At 42.6% G+C, this 26,132-nt stretch overlaps 1 protein-coding gene across 3 annotated transcripts in view; it reads left to right on the top strand.

Moving 5' to 3' along the window:
* Positions 1 to 26,132, top strand: part of Lrguk (leucine rich repeats and guanylate kinase domain containing) — a 122,025-nt gene that overhangs the window by 7,764 nt on the left and 88,129 nt on the right. For all 3 annotated transcript variants that reach the window (XM_006990370.4, XM_042273021.2, XM_076566557.1), the window contains exons 3-5: positions 1,567 to 1,648; positions 6,299 to 6,399; positions 20,289 to 20,370. In XM_006990370.4, coding sequence (XP_006990432.2) covers positions 1,567 to 1,648; positions 6,299 to 6,399; positions 20,289 to 20,370 — 265 coding nt within the window. The remainder of the gene's footprint in view (positions 1 to 1,566; positions 1,649 to 6,298; positions 6,400 to 20,288; positions 20,371 to 26,132) is intronic.

The following is a 26,132-nucleotide window of genomic DNA, read 5'->3' as shown; positions in this document are numbered from 1 at the left end:
CACTCTACACATCCTTTCATTTGAAAAGCACACACTATGGCTTCAGGATTTGGCTCACTCCTGACTAGTAAAATCCCCAAGGACTACTGAGGCGTCGACACACGTGTGCTGGCTTCATAGCGTGTCCTTCGGGGTCAGCATACCAAGGCCATGCTTCCCCATCTCTGGCAGTGTCTAACCTCCTGTGGATGTCTTAGGCACTCAGGTGTGACATACGGAGTCCTCTGTACACACAGCACTGTGTAAGACATTGAGCTGGTGTAATTTTAGCAGCCAGTACAGCCGCACGAAGGTCCATTTCAACCAATAGTCTACTTATGTATGTAGTGCTATGCCTTAAATTGATCTGCCAAAAAAGCGGTCCTTTAAATCTTATTTCAGCCAGAGGGTTGGAGCTTAACTTATTTTGCCTCTGACCTCCTTACTGTTGAGATATTATGTGCTGAATTATTTGGCCTCAATAAACTGTCTCACTGAATACACTTTCTAGTTCAGTGATTTCCCCCCTCATATCTTATATAGGCTACACATTATAATAATAATAACTATTATTATTATTATTATTATTATTATTATTATTATTTGACTTTCTCTAATTACTTGTGTACATGTCTTCTCCCCTGTCAGAGTCCTAAATTCTTAAACAGTAGAGCTCAGCTCTGCCCTGTTTTCTCATCAAGCACAGTGATGTACACAGTAGGCACTCAGTGCTGATTTGTCTCTTGCAACAGCCTGCCTTAAATGGCCATCAATCACTCCACTGCATGAGAACTTGCTGTCCAATGAGTCCTTTTTATTAGTCACCCTTGGCTTTGTTTACTGCCTGTGACAGAATGACCTACCCACTAGTCTTCATGCCATGGGATCAAGTTCCCTCCTAACTCCACGTGAACTTCCCATGAGTACCGTTTTCTGGCGTGTATTTTGGACAGCGCCTCGGCACAGTTGGGTACGGCAGCTCCCAAGCTGCTCTGTGACTTCAGTTTGGCCACGCCCTCTGCGTGCTTCCCTTGCTGCCCTGCAGCTCCTGGGTCTGTTGGGATCACCATGAAAGGGCAGCTTGTGGTGTTAGCCATCCTGGTGACCTGTGACGTTTTCCTAAAACCTCATGGAATTCTCCACCCTGGCTTTTCTTTGGTTAGAGGAAAATGTGGTCTTTCTTGCTGTAAGTTTTATTTCCGACTCTTCTGAAGGCCCTCATGAACGCGGCTGTCATTTACCTTTTCATGTCGTGTGTTCTTGCTGCTAACACTAATTTCTTAGGCTAGTAATTTCTTTCTTCTTGAGACAGGGTCTTACTGTGCAGCTCTGGCCGGCCTCAGACTCACAGAGATTCTGCCTCTGCCTTGATGAAAAGCATGTGCTCTCTCCCCCCCCCCCCCCATGGATCTGTAGTCCATTTTGAGATTCCGTTCGTAGCAAGCCTTAGATTTTATTCTCTTGCTTCTGTACTTTGGAAAGAAACTCTGGATTTCCTTCCATCGCGTTGTTTCTAGATGTTGCAGGAAGGCTCACACGGACATCGTAGACGCCATATTAAAGCCTTCTCCCCTTTCTTCCTCTCAGCACTGTGATTTAACTGACATCAGCATTCTGCGTGACTATATTCACCTGCAGAAGTTGAATCTTTCGGGAAACAAAATCGAAGGTAAGTGATTGTCAGTCAAGTAGATTGATCATTGAGGTAGTGCAAAAATTTACAAGCTGCAGAATTTAATGTGCTTTAATAATACTGAGCTTGATATAAGTGATTTGTAGATCAATTTACACATTGAATCATTGCTTTCTATGGAGAGAGAGAGAGAGAGAGAGAGAGAGAGAGAGAGAGAGAGAGAGAGAGAGAAAACAATGATCCACAAGTGCAGACAGGTAGGTCTTTAGTGTTTTGACGCAGTTGGGGTGCACCCAGGGAGCCCCGCAGGGGTCATTATCCCGTTAGTATGCACAGATGTTTGACAACGCCTTTTTCTTCAGCTAATTATTTAGCTCAGATGAATTAGCTATCCCCACCCTCTCATGGACATTTTATTTTGCTTTTACACTTATGTTTCCTCCCTGGCTAGCTCCTTCTGCTATCCACAGCAGGGCTTCATGGTGTCAGCCCTGGCCCTGTGTTTAGCTGACTCTTGGCCTCCCTGTCTGGATTTCTTTGCATTTGTCATTATACCTTCTTCCTTCTTCACACCTAATGAACGAACGCCGTCCTGTGACTGCAGTGTTTTCTTTAAAGCCTGGTCCTTGTTTCGGATTTTCTGATCTTATCTGATGTTAATATTATACATTTCCCCCCACTTTAGACTTCTAGAGACATAAACAAATACTTACATCTGGCCTGCTTTCTCCACGGAGGTCTGCTTGCTTCTTTCCCCTGCCTTAAAGAAGACCTTAATGCTGCTGTTAATGGTCTCTCAATTTCATTTCCAATTCTCACCTGACTCTAATAATTAAAGTCCAGCCCTTGAGTGCAGACAAGCATTGTATCCTGTTCTAAATACCAATGTTGGAGAGACGAGACGGTTACATTGTTTTTCCCATTCTTTATAAACCCATTTTAGAAAATTTCAAACATGAGCAGAGAAAATTCTGGAATGAATAGCTGGGGGCTACCCTTGCTCTATCTGCAACCCCCCACCCTCCACCCCCCTCAATCCTCCCCCCCCCCCGCCCCCCCGGCCCTTTTCATCCAAGTTACTTTAAAGCGAATCTCAGATCATGTGATGATCCAGCCACCAGGCAGGCATTTTTGCGGTTCCCGGCAGGAGTGCTCTGCCCACCCCACACCTGCAAGGTTGATTGTGCTCTGCCCACCCCACATCTCTGAGATTGATTTTTCACTCTTACTGAATAAGAAACTGCAGCCTCATGGGAGGCTCTGACGAGGTTCAATGCCAACAATGAGAAGAGATTTAGCTTCATAGCCTGCCACTCAGGGCACTCTCTCTGCAGAATGGCCTCTCTCTGCAGACCACTCCTCCTTGGTTCTCCATGGCCCTCTGTATTCATCAGCAGCAGTCTGAGTGTCTGCTGTGTGTTGGTATGGCAGTATGTTTTTCTTTGGGGGATGTCAGCCTTACACGTGTTCTGAGGTAGACCACATTTCAACTTTCAACAGTCACTTGTGTGCAGTGAGGGCTGTGAGCACACAGATTGCTGAATCCCGCCCTCGGAGTTTCTGACTCAGTAGAACTGGGGTAAGGCTAAGAATTTACGTCTGCAGTGAGCAAGGCTAGCAGGGCTGATGCTGCTGGTCCAGAACCGTTGGTGTAGACTTGAGGTGCTCCTGCCATCTGGTGGACAAAGAGGTTACTGCGCCAAGGAGGGAACTACATGGAAGTTAAAACCCAGGGACTGTTTCCTGTCATAGTGATTTTTAAAATCTTAGCTATGTACAGAGTATGAGATGTAACTACCATTTATTTCTGTATGTCTAAGTATTAGCTGATTCTTCTACTTTAAAACAGACATCCATGCAATTGGCATTAAAGATGGACCCCAGCAGGAGTTCAGGGACTCCGTGGAGAGGTAGAATTGGGACCACTTCTAACAGACATGCAGCTGAGCGCAGAGTGGGTAGACACAGGCTGATAGGTGCACACTGCTAATCATCCAATGTCCCCATAGGTTTTGTCCCACAGGTAGCCTTCCTTGATTGACCCATTGATTAATACCCCAGTGGATCGTGTTTTTAAGAGATGTTCACAACTGGGATATTGTTTAATCCAAAGACCCAAAGTAGAAGTTGGTGGGAATTGTCTGGCTTCAGAGACCCTTGGTCTGGCATACTAATTACTTTTCTGTTTCTGTGCTAAAACTCTATGGCCAAGGGAATCTAGAAGAAAGAGTTTATTTGGGTTATGGTTCCAGAGGGTTAGAATCCATAATGATGACAGTGTGGCAGCAGACAGGGGGACCGCAGCTGGCAGCCGAGAGCGGACAGACCGCATCTCCAACCTCACACAGAAAGCAGAGTGAACTGGGAATGGTGTGTGGCTTTTAAAACCTACAGCAAACCATACCTCCTGAGCCTCCCCAGACATCGCCACCATCTGGGGAACAAGCATTCAGGTGCCCAAGACTGCAGGGACTATTTTTCATTCAAGCCATCACAAAATGCAAGATGGCAGCCTCATCTCACACTATCTGCCAATCCTGCCCAAGACACAGGTGGCATACCGCCCTCTCCCACTCTGCATTTGTCTGTGCTGCTTGCCCTGGTCTGTGGTTGGCATGGCTGTCCTGGTTCTCTGTGTCCTCCAGAATGAGAGAGAAAGGGGGTGCTATCACCATTACCACTTACGGGTGGCGGAATGAATCGCTTACACCAAGGCTAGAACCCCTACTATGTGGCTTCTTTCATTCTGGTGGCCAGTGCGCAGCTGCCGTGAAGAGCGGAGACAATGGCCAACACTGTGTCACACTCACAGTTCGTATGTAATTCCGTGAGTGGCCTCCATTAGCACAGAGTTTAACTTAGCACCAAGTTTGGGGCTATCGGCTTGGGATAAAATGCAGAACTCAGATGTAGCCAATCCGGAGTCAAAGCACAGTAACAAGTAATGGATCTAAATCACCTCAAACAATTAATGAGATTTAGGATTAAGTCCAGCTAAAGCAAAATTGAATGAGCAACAGACTTCCCTAATTGTGGCATTTCCAGTCTTCTGAAAAGACCTAATTCAGTTATTTAGGAGCTAATTACTAAGAGGGGCATCTAAGGCCTTAGCTCCGCATCCTTTCATGTAAGGCTGGTAATGTTTGAAGCCCCTAGGGGTTAGCAGAGGGTGGGAACATGAGTGGGATGTGCAAGCGGCCTCAGCCATAGGTTACTTGGCCATCCCGGAAATACAGGAGATGGAAGAAGTGGGTGGGCCCTGGGGAAGAAAGAGAAATTATTGGCTCATAGAGAGCTTTACACATTATTGAATGATTTTTAAATCATCTTATAATGTGTCAGATACTGTTATGACATAGTAGAATAAAGCGTGTTCTGTGGTTCTTCTATCCCTCATCTCCTCCACCCTCCTCCTACACCCTGACCTCCTCTGCTCTACACTTTCAAAATACTTCACATGCTACCATTTTTTTTCTAAATATTTCACTTAAGCAAAAGCAATAATCTTATAAATGTTTATGTCACATGGAAGTTAACTCATATAAAGGATGCAAATTTCTTTTTTTTCTTTTTTTATTAAGAAATTTTATTATTCATTTTACATATCAATCACAGATTCCCCTCTTTCCTCCTTCCACCCCTCCAGCCTCCACCCCCCCCCCCATTCCCTCCTACAAGAAGGTAAGGCCTCCCATGGGGAATCAGCACAGCCTGGTACATTCAGCTGTCCAAGCCCCTCCCCCGCCTCAAGGCTATGCGAGGTGTCCCACCATAGGTAGTGGGCTCCAAAAAGCCAGCTCATGCACCAGGGATGGATCCTGATCCTATTGCAAGGGGGGCCCTTATGCAGATCAAGCTACACAATGGTCTGGCTTATGCAGAGGGCCTGATCCACTCCCCTGGAGGCTCCACGGCTGTTGGTCTAAAGTCCATGAGTTCCCACTAGTTTGGTTTAGTTGTCTCTGTAGGTTTTCCCATCATGACCTTGATGTCTCTTGCTTGTAGAATCTCTCTTCTCTCTCTCAATGAAAGAGATACCATGATAAAGGGAGACATCATGGGGATAGAGAGAAACAGGGTGCTAGGCAAGTTCCCAGGAATCCACAAGGATGACCCCACCTTAGACTACTAGCAATAGAGAGGAGGGTTCCAAAACGGGCTCACCCCTGTAATACGATTGGGGAATACCCTAACTGTCATCCTAGAGCCTTTTTTCTGGTAACTGATGGGAGCAGATGCAGAGATGCAAGTATCTCAGTGGAAACCATATTGCAAAATTTGTATATGAGTGTAATCAGATTAAAACCTATAATACCAAGGGATGTTTATTGATTGTGTGTAAAGTTATGTTCATCAAGTTACTAATTTTAAGACCACAAACCACTCACACTACCAATTTTTATTAATTTGACTCAGCTGAAATATTTGAGATGCTCTTGCAATGGGCATAATTAAAAGTTATTTTGATATGGGCCAGGTGTGGTAGTGCCTTTACTCCTAGCACTTAGGAGGCAGAAGCAGGTGAATCTCTCTTAAGTTCTAGGCCAGCCTAGTCTACATAATAAGTTCCAGGCCAGTCTGGGCTGTACAATACGACCCTGTCTGGAAAAAAAAAATGTATGTTTTGATGTAACGTGCTTAATGGCTTTTTCTAGCATCTTGTTGATTTACCTTTTCTGCCCCCAGATCTGTCTTGTGTGAGCTGCATGCCTTATCTTCTAGAACTAAATGCTTCTCAGAACAAGCTGACTACCTTCTTCAATTTCAAGCCACCCCAAAATCTCAAGGTATGCTTATCAGTACACTCATCACATATGGTGAGTGTTCGCCACAGGGCTTGAACAAGCAAGAAAGAATTCACGGAGAGTAGTCAGAGGGGATAACTTACAGTGTGGGTGTCTGAACTGAAGTACAGACACACGTGTCACTGAGATGCTCCGTCAACATACAGTCCTTGAGAGATCTTTGCTGAGAGCTCCCGTTCAAGGAACCTGCTTCCTCCTGCTCCCTTGGCCAGATTGATTTCATCTTCTTAGGTCACAAAGAAGGTTTTCATGGATTATTATTTCTTTGGTTTGGGGAGGTAGGTGTAGATGTAACCAACCGTTTTATTAAATAAGAAACACAGAAACAATGTAAAAGAGAAAGCCGAGAGGTCAGAGCTCAGAGCTAAAATCTCACCCTTCCTCCTGCTGTCCCAGCTTCGCGAAAAGAGACCTACTTCCTGTCGGTTCGTATTTTTAAAGTATGTTGTTCTGCCTTCTCATTGGTTGTAAACCCAAACACATGACTGCCTCGTCACTGTCTGAATGTACAGCCCCCTAGGTCTTAAAGGCATATGTCTCCAATGCTGGCTGTATCCCTGAACACACAGAGATCTTATGGGATTAAAGGCGTGTGCCACCACCGCCACACTCTTGCTATGGCTCTAATAGCTCTGACCCTGAACACACAGATATCTATGGGATTAAAGGCGTGTGCCACCACCGCCACACTCTTGCTATGGCTCTAATAGCTCTGACCCCCAGACAACTTTATTTATTAACATACAATCAAATTAATATTTCAGTACAAATCAGAATAATATTTCAATACAATTAGATTACCACCACATTTCCCCTTTTCTATTTTAATAAAAAGAAAAAAAAGCAAAAGGTTATGACTAACAAAAGAAAAACTATATACAAAAGTACAATAACTATATACAATATATACAAGTAATAAATACCTAAACAGGTATTTGACGAATCAGAGAAAATAATTCCATTATCTATCCTATTTTGATAATTCCAAGATGTATCTAATGTACTTTCTATCCTAATTAATTTTCAACTATAACTAACTAATCTTCAACCATAACTAACTAATCTTCAACTCCCTCAGAGACCCAAGAAGGGAATAATATTAGCTAACAAAAATAAAAACAGGAAGTGCATGCAAGCAACTTCCAAAAAAATTTTGTGAGTTGACAGAAACAGCCAGCTGCCTGGGCAGTCACCTGAGGTTTCTCCGCAGTGTTGGGGCATCATCTTCAGCCTATAGGCTTAGTGTATCTGACAGACTCATTTGTGAAGTAGGATGTACACAAGGTCAACAGTTCAACCTCACATTGGGTGAGAGCAGTCCACGTACCAGAAACACCTGAATTCCACTAGTGTCCTGTCATGATTCAGGATTTTAAATTCTGGAAATTGTTGACAGTTTTTTAATTCAGCTGTCCATTCTTCTTGGCTGTGTATATATGGCTTCATCTCAGCATCCCCTTCTTCTCCACATCCCTCTATTAAATGCCAGTCTACTTTTGAGAGGCATGAGCTTTCAGCTGCTGTTCCATTGTACAACAGAATCCATCGGCCCTCTGCCTGTTAAGCTGCCTTCGAAGAAAAGGGCACCGTACCTTTTCCGGATGCGAAGGCCACTTCAGGGATGGGGCCATATTGTCCTGGCCTCAGAAGATGCCTTTTGATAAAGCCATAACCACACTTGTTTTGGCAAGAATCAGTAGTCCCTTGTTTCGTGATCTGTCTGTCCATTTTGTCCTGTTGATTCGAGGATACTTTGTTGTCCAGTGGCTAACTTTTGCCAGAATGAAAGTTGACTCCATATGCAGTTTCTTCAATGCCCATATTTTCTCTAAAGTAGATTGGTACTGCCAGGAGCCGACATGTCTCAAAAAAGAAAAATTTTCTAAGTTATTAAAACATTTTAAATGCCATATTCTGTAGATCTCTGAAGGGTTTGAAGATGACCTGTCTAAAACATCTCTGCTCAATTTTTAAAACATATCTAATATGACTACAAGTTCTATGATAATGTCTAACTACTAGCTTTCATTTCTTTATATCCTAATAGTTGATAATAATAACATTCAAGGATCAGAAATTTGCATTACATTGTTAAATGGATGGAATAAATACAATTAGAAATATACATATAGCATTTTCTAACAATATCAGTTTCAAATTTGTGTACAATATAAAACAATTCAATCCAATGTAAAGTATTTAAAACTAGTAATTGTCTTTTTCTTTTCTTTCTTTCTCTTTTTTTTTTAAACAAGAACCTTAAATCTAATCTCCTTTGCTTAGCCTTTTTCCTAACCCTTGACAATAACTTGTAACCAACCCCCCTAAATACTGAAAATTATCCCAGACCCAAAACCCATTAAAAAGACCAAAAAACCACCCGCCCCACACCACCTCTTTGGGAATGTGGGCGTTGTATTCTTAAAATTGCTTCCTGCTGGGTATGGGCGAAGTTTTCTTTATCCTGAAAGAAAAATTTTAGGTTAATTGTCAAATTCTAGGAGAGGTAACTATATCCTTCATTATCCAGTCTGTGTATAATGCCAAAGTTGAGGGTTTATCTCAAGTCCTTATTCAAGTAGTCTTTGAGACTGGATCATCTCAGCTAGTCATCTCAAATTTGCTCTGAGCACCTTGTAGTTCAAAGCTGATCTATGGATGATGTTTGTCAGCTTAATGATATTATTATTGTCCACGTGGAATTGTTGTTGTTGTGGGGCCCCATCTTCTTTCTGGAGACTTCAGTTGATGTTAGGCCTGGCCGTGATTTCCTGCAGAAAACTGATAAGAGACTCGAACACAAAAACATATATATGCAGCTAGCCTTTTTTCTAGAATTAGTTAGTACTCTATGTGACCATTCATATCTTAACAAAGTTTAAAATGTATATATATATATTAATCTTGTAAATTTTGATATAAAATTTATACTTTGAGAAAAGTTTAAAGAATCAGAATAGAATCAAAGAGTTGAGATTAGTAATAGAATAGTCCCTTAATTAATTTTGCTTTTGTCCTGTACCATAGCAGAAGATGGCTCTTATTCTGGCATGATACAGGGAGTTTGCATTTTCCTTTTAACAACATGCTTGATTTTAAAGAAGGAGAGAGCCATTCTCCAACTCCAAAGTCAGCTTTAAATTTTAATTGAACTGGGACTATTAGAAAACCAAGAGTGTTAAATCTTTAGAGAAAAGCAGAAACAAACATTTAGGAAGACATAAATTTTTTTTAGATAATATATACCCATACACCGTTTCACTCTGTTTCTTGGGATAGATGATTTGTCCCTTTTCTTCAGTTGTCTCATTTGTCCAGTGTTCTTCAGATTCCTTAACCTTCATTCTCCTAAAAGACAAAAACAAAAACCTTTCCCCAAGACTAATTTTGGGGATGTTCCTTTTTGGCAAGTTATTATCTGATGAAATGAAAAGGCATGTTTTATTGATACAAGTTAGTTTAAATTGGATGTTCATGCTGGTTGATGAACTATCACCTCCTCTAATTAAGAGGTCTCTCTTGTTCAAATCGAACCTTTATCAATTTTGATGGTACCCACAGCTTATCTTCTCCTGTAGAAACAAAAGCAAAACCACGTCCCCAATGTAATACATACCCTGGTTTCCATTCTGAGGTCAGCACATCCTTAAAGTATATAGGCTGATTTAATTCTGTAGTTTTTTCTATTATCCAATGTCTCTCTGCAGCTGTTGTTCCTTTCTCATTGGCATTCAGAAAATTCAAAGTTAGAAGAGCATTATGCAGTCTATTTCTGGGGGTTTTTGTTACCCATTTCTGTTTATTTAACATATCCTTTAGAGTTCTGTTTGATCTTTCTATAACTGCTTGACCTGTAGGATTATGTGGTATGCCTGTAATATGCTTTATATTGTAATAAGCAAAAAACTGTTTCATTTTAACAGAGACATATGATGGAGCATTGTCAGTTTTGATTTGTGCAGGTATACCCATGATGGCCATAACTTCTAGCAAATGAGTGATTACAGAATCAGCTTTTTCAGAACTCAAAGCAGTTGCCCATTGAAATCCTGAATAAGTATCGATAGTGTGGTGTACATATTTCAATTTTCCAAATTCTGCAAAGTGAAACACGTCCATCTGCCAGATTTCATTTCTCTGAGTACCCTTTGGGTTACATCCTGCTGGTAATGGCGTCTGATTGTAGAAGGAACAAGTAGGACATTTCTTTACTATTTCTTTGGCTTGTTGCCAGGTTATGGAAAAATCCTTTTTTAAACCTTTACTATTAACGTGATGTTTTTTATGAAATTCTGAGGCCTCCAGCACATTTCCTATCAATAATTTATCAATTTCATCATTGCCTTGTGCTAGAGGGCCGGGCAGACCAGTATGGGATCGAATGTGAGTTATATATAAAGGATGATTCCTTTTCCTGATTGTATCTTGTAATTGAATAAATAGTGAAGTTAATTCTGAAGCATCAGGGATAAATTCTGCAGTCTCAATATGTAACACCACTCTTTCAGCATACTGAGAGTCAGTTACTATGTTGAGAGGTTCTGAAAAATCCATTAATACCAACAGAATAGCATACAATTCTGATTTTTGAACTGAATTATACGGACTTTGAACCACTTTACTTAAATTTTCTGATTTGTAACCTGCCTTTCCTTCTTTGTTGGCATCTGTATAAAATGTACGAACTCCAGATATGGGTTTTTGCCGTACAATTCGAGGCAAGATCCAATCAGCTCTCTTTATAAGATCAATTCTATTGCTTTTGGGATATTTGCTGTTAATTTCTCCCAAAAAATTACTGCAAGCTCTTTGCCAAGGTTCACTTTCTGTCCATAATTTTTCAATGTCCTCCTTAGTTAATGGTACGACAATTTCTGCTGGGTCTATGCCTGCTAATTGACGAAGTCTCATTTTTCCTTTGTAAATCAAGTCAGAGATTTTTTCCACATAAGTTTTTAATTTTTTATTTGGTTTATTTGGTAAAAATATCCATTCCAATATAATATCTTCCCTCTGCATTAATATTCCAGTAGGAGAACGCCTAGAAGGTAAGATAACCAAAATGCAATCCAGCTTTGGATCAATACGATTCACGTGTCCTTCATGCACTTTCTTTTCTACCAAGGCTAATTCTTTCTCAGCTTCAGGTGATAATTCTCTTGGACTATTTAAGTCCTTGTCACCTTCTAAGGTTTTGAACAAATTATTCAGTTCATCATTTTTTACCCCAACAATAGTTCGTAGATGAGAAATATCTCCAAATAATCTTTGAAAGTCATTAAGAGTCTGTAGTCTATCTCTCCGAATTTGCACCTTTTGGGGTCTAATTTTTTGTAGCTCTATTTTATATCCTAAATAATTAATAGAATCTCCTCTTTGTATCTTTTCAGGAGCAATTTGTAATCCCCAGCGAGGCAAAATTTTCTTTACTTCTTCAAACATTATTTCTAAAGTATCTGCATTTGAGTCAGCTAGTAAAATATCGTCCATATAATGATAAATTATAGATTTAGGAAATTTTTTACGTATCACTTCCAATGGTTGCTGTACAAAATATTGGCACAGAGTTGGGCTATTCAACATTCCCTGTGGGAGGACCCTCCATTGAAATCTTTTAACCGGTTGAGAATTATTATAAGTAGGCACTGTAAAAGCAAATCTTTCTCTGTCTTTTTCTTGTAAGGGTATTGAAAAGAAACAGTCTTTTAAATCAATAACTATGAGAGGCCATCCTTTTGGTAACAGAGTAGGCAAAGGCATCCCAGATTGTAGAGAACCCATTGGCTGAATTACTTTGTTAATTGCCCTAAGGTCTGTTACCATTCTCCATTTACCAGATTTCTTTTTAATAACAAATACAGGAGAATTCCAAGGGCTGGTTGATTCTTCAATATGCTGAGCATTTAACTGTTCTTCTACCAGCTCTTCTAAAGCCTGGAGTTTCTCTGTTGTTAAAGGCCATTGCTGGACCCATACAGGCTTGTCTGTTAACCATTTTAAAGGTAGAGCTGTTGGTGTCTTTGGAAGATCATCAGTTATTGTGCCCTGTTCTTGTATAATATGGATGGCTGGTGACCACTCATTAGAACAATATCTTCTAATATTTCTCTCAGTAACATGTGCTAGTTTATGATTTGTTTCTGAGATTGGAGGGATGTTAATCTGAGTATTCCATTGTTGCAACAAGTCTCGACCCCACAGGTTCATAGTTATGTTAGCCACATATGGTTTTAATTTTCCTCTCTGTCCTTCTGGACCTATACATTCGAGCCATCTTGCACTCTGTTTCACCTGAGATAATGTCCCAATTCCTAACAGTTGAACGTTTACCTCCTGAAGAGGCCAAGTTGGATGCCAAAATTCTGGTGCAATTATGGTAACGTCCGCACCTGTGTCTACCAGACCAGACAACAAAACACCATTTATTTTTATCGTTAATTTTGGTCTTTGTTCATTAATAGAAGTTTGCCAAAAAATTTTCTTTATGTTTTCTCCTGAATTTTCTATTCTCTCTGTTTCATCATTCCGACTAGCATGATTTATTCCAATAGGCATTTGGTTATTTAATCGCTCTCCAGAGCAGGCATTTCCTCTATGGCTGCCGGAAAGGTTTGAACTGGATTTGCACTGGGGGCCTGCCTGAGGCCCCTCTGGGAGTTTCCCGAAGACTGAGGCAAAGGATTACCCTGTCTGTCCTTTGTTGATCTACATTCGTTGGTCCAGTGTTTTCCCTTACCACACCTTCTGCATACTCCAGAAGGAAGGGGCATTCTGTTGCCATTGTTCCTTGAAGAAACATTGTTTCTGGAAATGACCTGTCTACAGTCCCTTTTCAAATGTCCTTGCTTTCCACATCCAAAACATCTAACACTCCTCAAACCTTTCGAAATTACTTCTCCTACCCATGTATCATCATGCTCATCAGCTTCAACATTAATTGTTTCTCTAATCCAATCTTCCATAGGTGCAGATCTTGCCCTTAATGGCCTGATTATTCTTTTGCATGCTGCATTCGCATTCTCAAAGGCCAAAGATTCAATTATTGCCTTACCAGCTTCTGAATCCGAGACCGTTCTCTTTACTGCTGAAGCCAGTCTTTGTAAAAAATCTGTAAAAGACTCTTTTGGGCCTTGCTTCACCTTTGTAAATGACTCAGATTTTTTTCCTGGTTCCTCAACTTTGTCCCATGCATTCAAGGCTGCCGTTCGACATAAAATTAGGGTTTGGACATCATATAAACATTGTGCTTGTGCTGAAGCATATTGGCCTTCGCCCATAAGCTGATCCTGGCAAACTTGTATTCCTTTATCCCTCCATTGTTTTTCTATGTTTTTAGCCTCCTCCTTAAACCAAGTCAGAAATTGAAGTCTCTGGCTGGGTTCCAGAACACCTTGTGCGAGGTCCCGCCAGTCCTGTGGTACTATCCTATTATATGTTGACCAAGTGTTTAACATTTGCTTTACATATGGGGAATGCATGCCATAAGATACTATTGCCTCCTTAAACCTTTTTAAATCCAACATTTCAATTGGAGCCCAAGTATTTTGTGTAGCCATTTGATCAGGCATCTGCTGTACTGTTACAGGATAAATTAAGGGTGACTGTGTGAAAACAGGCTTTCTTTCTGCAACCTTATGATCCCGACTTGAAACAACTTCACTGTTAATTTCTTCTGTCTGAATTTTTACAGGTTTAACAAGTTCTTCTAACGCTGTTATCCTGGCACTTAAATTGACTATCTTTTTAAATATTAAAATGTGGATTATTATAGTGATGAGGTGCATAATTCCACCAATACTAATATTATATAGTTGTTCCATTGCCAGACTGCCTAAAATTTCGAACAAAAACCAATTTTCTTCCAATGTACACATAAAACCCATTTGTTGTTTAATGTGGAAAAAAATTGTCTTTTAGATAGTTTCCTTTAAAATATCTGATATATTATGACTTACCAAATCTGCATAGAACAGTAGAAATCCGAGGGGATTTTCAAAGCAGCCACCTAGTGTCCCAGGTGTAAATCTAGAGAGAGAGAGAGAGAGAGAGAGAGAGAGAGAGAGAGAGAGAGAGAGAGGAAAGAGAGAACGCACAAGAAAGCGTAGCCGGCTAAAGCTTAAATGCAGCCACGTGTTCCCTCTTGTGCCGAGTCAAGGCTTGGGTCTGGCTTCCTTAAGCTCTGACCACGTGCGTTGGCAGGGCAGGTCTGAGTTGTTTGTAGCACCGGCTTTAGGCAAGCTGCTCACAGACCTAGGCCCGGGCTAGACGTTGCTACCCGGACTAGGAAGCTGGCAGCTCAGACTAGGAAGCCGGCAGCTCGGACTAGGACGCCGACAGCTCGGACTAAGACACCGGCCGCTTCCTGCCGCTTCCTCTGCCGCCTGCCACCGCCTGCCGCCCTTGCGGGAAAGCGGACCTGTTGTCAAGCCAAGCGGTTTTTAATGGATTCTTGTCACGTTGGGCGCCAGATGTAGATGTAACCAACCGTTTTATTAAATAAGAAACACAGAAACAATGTAAAAGAGAAAGCCGAGAGGTCAGAGCTCAGAGCTAAAATCTCACCCTTCCTCCTGCTGTCCCAGCTTCGCGAAAAGAGACCTACTTCCTGTCGGTTCGTATTTTTAAAGTATGTTGTTCTGCCTTCTCATTGGTTGTAAACCCAAACACATGACTGCCTCGTCACTGTCTGAATGTACAGCCCCCTAGGTCTTAAAGGCATATGTCTCCAATGCTGGCTGTATCCCTGAACACACAGAGATCTTATGGGATTAAAGGCGTGTGCCACCACCGCCACACTCTTGCTATGGCTCTAATAGCTCTGACCCTGAACACACAGATATCTATGGGATTAAAGGCGTGTGCCACCACCGCCACACTCTTGCTATGGCTCTAATAGCTCTGACCCCCAGACAACTTTATTTATTAACATACAATCAAATTAATATTTCAGTACAAATCAGAATAATATTTCAATACAATTAGATTACCACCACAGGTAGGTCTTGCCGTGCAGCTCAGGCTGGCCTCGAACTCCTGCCCTTCCTGCCTCAGCATCCCGAGTGCTGGGAGTCCAGGCATGTGCCAGCGCACGCGGCTCCTTTGTCTTTATTTAAGTAGCAGTGGCTATTGCATCTCTTTTGTTACAGCAGCACAGTTCTATCTGAGACGGTGGGAAGACGTTTCCTCGGTGCAAACTTTGTCCTCCTCTTCCTTATCCGACCTTTGCTTCGAAAGAAACTAATACTCGTATTATTAATGAGCTGGCTCTGCCCAGATAGTTGTTGTGGGTCAGCAATGCAGGCTCTTTCAGTGCTGGGCTCTGGCAGTGTTTGCTCCCTTAGGGTTTGCCCGCAGCCCGCAGCCCGCAGCCCGCAGCCCGCAGCATGGTACAGGTGGGAGCAGCAGCAAGCAGCACCCTGGGCTGTTGAGCTCCTTCAAGCCCTGTGTATCTGACACTCGTGCAGCCTGGGAAGTCAGACCTCCACAGCCTCTGGCCGTAGCTGGCAGCGTCCCGTAGGGCATGGATAGCAGGATTCCTCTCAGCCTTTGACAGTGACCAGTGGTAGAGTCCCAGGGCCTGCAGGGTCTGACTCGACAGCTCTCTGGAACCCTTCAGCGGCAGTGGCCAGAGTCTCCGCTCTCTGGCTCCTCCAGCCTCCTTCAGCCTCAGTTCACCGTCGTCTCTCGATTCTCTGCCACCCGATCCCTGCTCTCACCATTCTCTCAGACTGCCCAGCCGCCTCTTCTTCAGTGTCGAGCAGGAGCCAGATGCCTGGCCACCTCGTGTATCTCAGCTTCTTAGCTGTGCAGCTGTTGTAACTGCTGTCACCGTGACGCTTCCGCTGTCACGGCTGCTCTGCTCCTCCGTATGTCACCAGCTCACCCCCCACTACTACGGTAGGCAGAACCAAAAGCACCTGGAGAAGCCTTCTGTGGGCCCTGCCGCTGTAAAGACAATGGCGCAGGCATAGGAAAAGGTCTCTCAGGCGGCTGACCCCCGGAACCTGAACCTCCTGCTTATATAACCAGAGAAGGAGTGTTGCACCAATCACGGCTCACCTTACATGTCAATGAAGGCTTGTGTTTGCACCAATAAACAGCCTTTTCCCTTTCCTACCAGTTAGCACAGTCCCTCAGCTAGGTCATCAGGAAGTGGGCCCCCTCTTACCGCGGTGGAGATGATTGCAAGACCATCCAGAGTTCACCGAGACTGTGTGACAAAAAAAGTCTGGTGTAAGGTGAAACGGCCCTGGCTGCGGCCTTCAGGAACTGGAGCATCCAGTTGTGATTGTTAGGTAGTTTTGCAAGGCTTCTCTGGGATGCTCAAAATGGCTGGTGCTGGCACAAGGGTGGGCTGGCTGGCTGGGTGCCTAACATTTATTTTGCTCAAGGTGGCCAGGGGATCAAGGGAGAGTCTAACAGCTGCCAGTTAGGGAGTCAGGTTGTCTTATCCCCTACATCTTTTCTTATGTATAGGAAAACAACCCCCAGAAGGAAAGCTTACAATAAGAACTTAAAGAACTTATGATCGACATGCATATCACTTTTAACAGAGGTTAACACCTGCCCAGCGACCCAGAGAGAGCATGCACCTGCTTGGCCCCTTTCTCCACCTCCACACTCTTCCTGCCCCATCCCCCACCTCCACATGCCCTTCCTGCCCCTTTCTCCACCCCCACACCCTTCCTGCCCCGTTCTCCACCTCCAGCTCTTCCTGCCCCGTTCTCCACCTTCGAAAGCAGGAATGAAACACATGTGCATCGAAGAGCAGCTTGCTGTGTGTGGAGTGACATTTCTCCTGCTCCCAGGGGCACCCAGGTCACCTGTGGGTCTTGGGAAAATAAGATTCTAAGTTGTAGTTTGGCCGGAGGCATGCCCGAGACTGTGTGTTCTGTTCCAGATGGCTATGGCAGCCACAAAGGTGTAGGCTCCTAGACTCTTCACCACTGGCTTCACTTAGGAGGACTTAAAGACTTATTAAGGTCTGGACCCCATTGCCAGAGATTCTGATTTAAGTGGCTTAAGGGAAGCCTGGGCTTTGGACTTGTTAAAGGGCCCCTACATGACCCTGAGAGTCTAACAAATTTGAGAGCCATTGCCCCAGAACATAGGGTAAGCTTCGTCCGGCTAGACACAAATATTTAACAAATAAGTTATTTTAAGGAATGAATGGACAACAGCTCTTACCTTTTATTGTGTATTTATTTCGTCTATAAACCTACTTAACTTAGATCTAAATTCTTCTGCTTAGACTTGAACCAAACTGAAAATCTATTTGACATCAAGAACTTGGCATTCTTCATACTGGCTTTCTGGTGGTTTTAGTGTGTCATCTTGTCCAAACCAATAAAGCTGTGAGCCAGTTGATATCGGCCCGCCCTATGAATGGGAACACTGAAGCACAGATAGTTAAGAGTCTTACTTAATCTTTGGAGGGAGGTGGAAGAGCCAGTGCCTAAGACTCTAGAGTCCACTCTTTTCTATAGACCAAAATAAAATAGAACTATTTCTCACACTTAAGAAGGTTGAGTTCTTTTCCCCTTTAATGTTAGTGAGGCTTGTACCCCTCAACCAGGGAAAGCATGTATTTCTTTTGTAAGAGGCAGGACTTTGTACTTACATGTTTGTCTGTCTTCCTTTCTTTTCTTGGTTTTTCGAGATAGAGTTTCAATTTTCAATGTATAACAGTTCTGGGTGTCTGGGAACTCACTTTGTAGACCAGGCTGGTCTTAAACTCACAGAAAATCGCCTGCCTCTGCTTCTGTCCACCCCCGAGTGCTGGGATTAAAGGTGTGTTCCACCACTGCCTGGCTATGTTTATACTTCTTAAAACATTTTGCTCTTAAGACTGGAGAGATGGCCCAGTGGTTGAGAGCACCTACTGCTCTTGCAGAGACCCTGAGTTTGATTCCCAGCTCTACATGGTGGCTCACAACCACCTATTAATCCTGGTTCTAGGGGGTCTGATACTTTCTTCTGACCTCTTTGGGCACATGCATGTACACGATGCATATATGTGTGCAGACAAATGTATATACATAAAATAAATAGCTATTTTTTAAATGTTTTAATCTTAGTAGGTGAAGATGTTAATTTTACTTGGTGGATATTTTCTAAAAGCTATAGGTTTCAATGGGAGTCATAGAAATAAAATAATTCTTTAAAATCTCCCAAAAGCCCAACATCCCTGGTACATAGAAGGCTTGGTGTTGGCATAGCTTCGAAGGGGCATACATAGATACTATGCCATAGTATAAGAACAGGAAGCATCTGTTGTACATCAGCCCTTGCAATACGATCACTTTTAGTCCATCGTTATTGCATAAAAGCAAAAAAGGTAAATGTTAAATTGCATTTACCATGCCACGTTGGCTGTTTTCACACCCTGTGTTGTACATATTCACCATGCATGTGGACCTCAGTTTCTGTTTAGATTTGTGTCACTGAAACAGGGCTCGATTTGATTTTCACGTTGCTGCTCCTTAGGTGGCTTGTGCTCTTCCTTCCCAGGGTTTGTCAACTTGTGCCTCACTGAGCATGTAGTCCCCATACCCCCACCCCCACCCTGCCATTATGTTTGTGACCAGTTGTCTACTCTTGCCTTATAGTGCTTTCTAGGGTGTAGTGTAGGAAACTATTGTCTCAGTAAGTTTGGGGGAGCACAGTCACTATTTTAAAGGGCACAAGAGGGACAGTGTTTATTTGGTATCTTTTTGACAGCCTTCTGCAATGAGATTGCAACATCCTCATTGAGTGCCCTTGAGTTTTCTTGCCTTTTTTAAAAAGATTTTTTTCCAGTAGATGAACTAAGCAACGCCCCTTATTTAATTAGTTTGTTTCTAGTCTCATTCTAGACCAGGGTCCACAGATGTTGCTGAAAATGCCTGTCTAAATGAGTTAATTTTGAGAAAGGATATTGTGGTAGTTTGAATGTAGTTGGCCCCCGCAATATCATAGGGAGTGGCACTATTAGAAGGTGTGGCTTTGTTGGAGGAAGTGTGTCACTTTGAGGATTCCTATGCTCAGGATACTGCCCAGTGTCTCAGTTGACTTCCTGTTGCCTGCAAGATGTAGCACACTCTCAGCTCCAGCACCACATCTACCTGCATGCCACCATGCTCCCCATCATGATGATAATGGACTGAACCTCTGAACTGTAAGCGAGCCACTATCAATTAAATGTTTTCTTTATAAGAGTTGCCATGGTCATGGTGTCTCTTCACAGCAATAGAAACCCTGAGACGGATACAATGGAAGCAGTGTAGCCTGAGGGATAAATAAGGATTGCCCTGGCAGTTAGAGGCAGCATGGGAGACTACCTGGAGGACAGACAATAAGATGTGCTCATAACTGAAGTGAATGTGGTCTATTGGGTGTTAGAAAAGATAGGGAACATGGTGATATGGGTGAAACAGACGTAAATCCTGAAGGAGGACTATGGGAATCTGAAATAACAGCTGAAAACCAGAGAGTAGGTGGGGCATGGTGGCACACACCTTTAACCCAGCACTTAAGAGGCAGAGGCAGGCGGATCTCTGCAAGTTTGAGGCCAGCCTGATCTACAAGAATTTCAGGCCAGTCAGGACTGCATAGTGAGTGAGACCCTGGAGGGGAGGGGAGGGACAGAAAGGGAGGATCCATCCTTGTGGGCCACAGAGAAGATTTCCTCTCAGTTCTCTCTCAAGTTGGTGACAGTAGTGTCCTGGTTAGAAAAGGCAGAGAGAGAGAGAGAGGTGCCTGGTTTGGCTATAGTTCATCTACAGCAGTCAATTCTGTCTACATCCAGAAACATACCTTCTTTTTTTTGCTATTAAACACTCGTGAGCCTGAAAGAAAGCAACATATAACCTATGTTCTCTTTTTATCATCAGAAGGTGGATTTTTCCTCCAACCAAATTTTTGAAATGTGTGACCTGTCGGCGTACAACACTCTCACTCAGCTGATTTTGGACAGTATCCTTTGAATGCGTGAAGGGGAGGCTATGGTGACTTGTTCCACTGGAGAGGATGTTACAGACTACAGGGAGTGGTATCAGATATGATTTCCCTGGAGTGTGTGACTCATGTAACTGAATAAGAATCAGTAGTCATAATATTTGTTTGCCAAGGACCAATTCTATAGGCCGAAGCTTGTCACGCTTCTGACCCCAGCAAGCAGAGAAGGATGGTCCTTGACATGAATGGTAAGCTTGTTCTTGATTCTAGAATGAGGGAAGTTCTGTTAAATGAGCATGAGTCTTCAAACTTACTTAAACTTTTGACTCATTTTATACAAATTTAGAGTCTTAACATCTAGATTTGCCATGAGGAACATTAGTAGTTATTTTACTGAGGCGTTCATACTGCTGCCTTTAAATAAAGCCAGGCATTCTAGTGTGTTATTTATTTATTTATTTGTTTTATTGAGGGATCAAACCTGGGATCTCACACATGCTTGGTAAGTGCTCTACCACAGACCTATACCTCAAGCTAAAATGCATTTAACTAAAAACAAAAGAAAAGCCCAGTTTTTGATTCACCTTCGGGAGCATCCATGTATGTGTTGCATGAACCACGTTCCCATGCACACTGAATGCCGACTTCGATTTGGGAAGCCTAAAGGGTTAACTGAAGATCTGTGCATCTAATGAGCTTGAGCCTCGTCTTTACACCAGAGACTGGTGTTCTCTGGGTAATAAGAGAGCAGGGCCTTCTGTTGCTCACCAAGCATCTTTCTCCCCGCTTGGGAATTTGGGGGGCAGAACGGAGCATGAGTTGATTGCCCCTGAGTGTCTCATTCCAGGGATGAGGCAGCAGCTTGTTTGTCGTAAGCCTGAGATGGCAGAGGTGGCCATCCTGGAGATGGACGTTGTAGAAAGTGTCTGATCATGTGGAATGCTAGAACACATCCTCACTCCCTTTCATACTCATCGATGAAAATAAGCAGTGAGTGAGCTGTTAGATGGAGCTCCTGAGTAGCCCCATAGAGATTTGAATGAAATGTTTCCATGGCAAGTCAGAGGCACACACATATGCAGCACCTTCCTATAGAACCTTGGCTTCGTCCTTGACCATTGTGTGTAATGAATGTTCAGAGAGAGAGAGAGAGGGAGGGAGGGAGGGAGGGAGGGAGGAAGGGAGGGAGGGGAAGGAAGAGAGGGAGAGGGAGAGGGAGAGGGAGAGGGAGAGGGAGAGGGAGAGGGAGAGGGAGAGGGAGAGAGAAGCCACCTGGCTTGGAAATCTACTCATCTCTAGCCATGTGGAAGAGTGCTGCCCAGAGGAACCAAGCATAGCACAGCCTGGAACTTTCTAGGCATCCAGATCCTTGGGTTCTGTGCAAGGCCTATTTGAACCAAGTGTCTGGACAATTTGAGGGCATGTTAAAACTAGGAAGTTGGCTATACCCTAAAGCCCTGCCTGTCAGAGGGGTTCAGTATTCAGAGGCCTTGCCTGTGCCTCAGGGTACCCAGAGAACAGAATGGAGCTGGATATGGAGAACTTTCACTCTGGCAAGATACTTCAATGTTTAGCCCAGAATTGCCAAAGAAAACAACTCTCATGTATTGTAGACTCAAAATAAAGGATTCAGTTTAAAACATTTCTATCACGATGGTTTTAATTTTTTATATGAACTTAGCTTTCCATGTACAAAAGTAAAATATTAGAACTTTGTGAATGTCAAATAATGTAGTGATATCATAAAGAAAGGAATTAGGTTTTCTTTTTTAAACGTTGACATAGATGTAGCAGTTGAGTCTTATTACTGACATATGAAGAGAGTCATTATTATATCAAGACTAATGGAAATCCAGAACATGGGCATATAGAGTATATTAAAACATCTTCCCCTGTGTTTGAAAAACCACAGAGACAAATAGCCAAAACAGATTGCTCTTCTTGAGCTATCAGTGAAATAAAATTACAAATAGTTTAATATTAGAAACTCTACAAAGTGTAATATAATTCACACTAAGAGATTCAGGACAATAAGCCCTTTTTTCCTTAAAGAAACTCAAGTGACATATAAAATTTAATGAAATCCAGCACTCTTTGCAGTTTTTGTATTACATTTTTAAATTTGTATGCATGCATGTTGGTGGGTGCACACAGCACAGTGTCCCCATGGAGGTCAGAGGACAACTTTGGGGAGTTAGTTCTCTCTTTCCATCATGTGGGTCTCAGGGATCCAACTCTGGCCATCAGGCTTGGTGCCAGGAGCCTTTGGGCATCTTTCCAGCTCCCACATCCAATACCCTTTCACAATACAACCCAAGAAACTAGAAATAAAGTGTTTTCTCTGAGTATGTTCTCTACAAAAGTATTTTAAGCACCCTCGTCTAAAAATGCCAGCTGCTGGGAAGCATACGGAGTGAGAGGATCTCTTCTTAACTTGTCGGTGGTTGTGACATTGGCTCGACCACTTTGAGAAGACAGCTTTAAGGTCTCTTATAAAGGTGAGCGTCTACACTCACTGTGACCTGGCACTCCTGACTTCTGGAGTTAATCACATGTGCCCGGAGGCTTGCAGAGGAGCGCTTATTGTGGTGGTGGCTTTAATAGCAAAAATGGAAACACACCAATTGCTCATCAATAAGAGAAGATGTAAATAAGTTATGCTAATGTCAGGTAATAGCAAATGATATAGCAGTGAAAGTGATTGAAATATACCAATGGGTTGCAACAGAGATGGATATTTAAGCTTTTTTAAGGCTTTATTTTATGTTTGCAAATGTTCTGCCTGTCTGCCTGCCTGTATGTATGTATGTATGCATGTATGTGCACTTCATGCATGTCTGGTGCCCAAGGAGGTCAGAAGAGGGCATAAGGTCCCCTGGAGCTAGAATAGCAGATGTTATATTATGTGAGTGCTGAGAATTGAACCTGGGTCCTCTGCAAAAGCAACTTCTTTTAACAGATGAGCCATCTCTCCATCCCAGAGATGAATTTTAATAAAAATAAATATAACCTAGGTATAAAGGGGAACGACAATTCAGTATAGTAAGTATTTCTGAGAGGCAGACACAAAGATTGAACAGGAAAGTGTGTGTGTGTGTGTGTGTGTGTGTGTGTGTGTGTGTGTGTGTGTGTGTATTAGAACTGAAGCTCAGAGTCTCATACACGCTAGGCTACTATTCTACAACAAAGCCAATCTCCTAGCTCCCTTATATTTTAAAAAGAAAATACCAGCTTAATAGTCTGTGTGCACATGTGCAAATGCATGTGTGTCCATGCGTGCTTGCTTTTCTGTGTGTGCACCACGTGTGTTCAGTGTCCACAGAGGCCATAAGAGGGTGTTGTATCCCCCAGGACTGGAGTTACAGGCAGTTGTGAGCTGCCTAATGTGGGTGCTGGGAACCAAACTCATGTCCTCTGCAAGAGCAGTACATATTCTTAACCATTGGGCCATCTCTCCAGTCCCAAACTGTGGAAATTCTTAATTGAATCATTTGAATAAACCAATTTTGCTTGTAATATAAAATGATTATAGTAAATTATATTAATATCTTGAACTACATTACTAACTATAAGGTATCAATTTTTTAGTTTATCATAGTAGATTATTTCATCCTTCCCTGTGTGGATAATTGATGGTTACTTAATAATCATCCTAAATTACAAGGTAAGAAACCTAGTTGAGGTAAAGTAGATTTATTTATTATTAAGTAAAGGTGTTATTTATTCTTTACAAGTATTGATGGATCATTAATAAATTACAAACATGATTCATAGAATTTAAAATCTAGACAGGACTTAGAGGCCCCCCAGAGCTAATTATGTATTTTATGGAGAAGGAACTGGAGACCCAGGGAAGGTCAACATCTTGTTGGAGCTAGTTGGTAAGCAGCTGCCTGAGGTCACCATTCTGAATCCTACTGGCTTGCCTAATCTGCAATCCACCGAGCGATTACTACTTTAATAACGCTGCCATTTAAGCTATACCTGTATTTCAGTTCTCCCTGAGACTCACTCCTGTGGCGGAGACCACTTTTTAAGGTGGTAGAGATCTCTCAGGATTGGTTGTGATTAAAGCCATCATTGTGACTCAGAGAATCCTGATGGATTTCGGCCTTATTTCTCAGTAACTGTTTTCTGTACACCCAAACCATATTTTATGATGGTAGACAAATGAATAAGAGCAAATGCTGAACTAGTGAATAATTCACGTCAAGCATTTATGAACTGCTGACAGCATTGCTAGAATGTAAAAATATATTGTTGGGTTCCCCAGGCCCCAGCCATAAAGTTATGCTAAGTGCCACAGGGTTCCTTCACGTGGTTTCCATAACAATCTAAAATTCCCCTGTAAATGATTTATTCACAAAGATGGTAAAACTTCAGAGCTGGAAAGCAACGTGATGACTTTAAGTTCTTGGAGTCTTTCTCCTGATAGCTCTCTTTTAATATTATAATGCACCTAAGAGGATTAATCCAGTAAGCTAATTCATTGAAATAGTTTCGTGATTTATCAGATTGTATTTCTTCTTATCAGAAACTCCCAAGACCTCAGAAAGAACGTGAAATAATAGTGTTAGGAGGAGGGGCAAGAAACTCTCCAGGAAGGACCTTAAAATAAGAAAACAGGAGATTAGAGGGATGAAGGTATTCTGTCTGGGAAGCATGGCTGGCTGGGAGCTCAGCTCCTCATGGCGCAGTCATGTGTACTGATTGTAATCAGCACCTGCAGCATAAGACTGTTGGAATAAGTTGGGGGGGGGGAGCATGGCAATATAAAGAGTGTGGTCATCCTAGGAAGTGTATTCTAGTACTCCTCAGATGCCCAAGCCATGGATGCTCAAATCCCTTATCTACACTGAGATAGATGCTATGTCAAATGTTGTTATGTCGTGTTGTTAGGGGGAAATGACAAGGGGAACATCTGTGTGACTTCAAAACAGTTGTATGTTTTTTGCATGAAGTGTTTTCACCATGTGGTTGATTGGCTGAATGAAAGAGTGTGGAATTCATGCAGATTCAGGGCCAGCGTCCTTCAGTGTTAAGGGAGTGAGACTTGGGAGGTGGGAGGAGATCTCGGTAGGGAGTGAGAAGTGTTCTCCACAGCGATGCTGGTTGAATTTCTTACTCTTTGCAAAACACCTTGAGCAACCACAGTGGAATCTGCTGGAGCCAGGGCTGTGGTTGCAGTGAGGTGCCACATTTCTCCTCCTTTCTCTCCTCCCGGTTCTCATTTCAGAAAACTTGACACATAGCAGTGACAGGTACAGGAAGTTGGAGGCACCAGAGGAGTTGAGGTGTCCTCTGGAGTCTGAGAAACAAGCTCCCGATCCCCATTGTCACTGTCATTGTTAGGACTCCTGTCTTCTGGCTCCTGGCCTTTGCCTGCTTCCAGGAGACTGCTTCTGACAGCTGCCCACTGCATCCGTCCGTTCACTCTGCTGTGATTCGGAGCATCTCCCTCTTGGTTGGGTTAGAGTTTCCAGGATGCTATTGTTTCTGAAACTGGGCTTCAACACTTGGTTCTCTCTGACACTGAGCAGATGGCTATTTGAAGTTTTCATGGCTTAATTTTGGTTGCCAAAGATTGCTTATTGCAAAGATATATTCTACACAGCTGTGTGAAGTAATTTAATCTCTCATTTCCTATATTTCATGTTCATCTTTTATGATAGTCCATATCTACAAAGAGCTGGCCTTTGTCTATTTCCAAAATAATTGTTTAGCCAGCCCAGAGAAAAAGAGATCTGAAAGGCACTGTTTTGAGTAAGTATCTGTTTGTG

Source organism: Peromyscus maniculatus, chromosome 3 (genome assembly GCF_049852395.1).
Source record: "Peromyscus maniculatus bairdii isolate BWxNUB_F1_BW_parent chromosome 3, HU_Pman_BW_mat_3.1, whole genome shotgun sequence".
Classification (NCBI taxonomy): domain Eukaryota; kingdom Metazoa; phylum Chordata; class Mammalia; order Rodentia; family Cricetidae; genus Peromyscus; species Peromyscus maniculatus.
The sequence above is the reverse complement of the archived record's forward strand: the minus strand, read 5'-3'. Positions and strand labels throughout refer to the sequence as shown.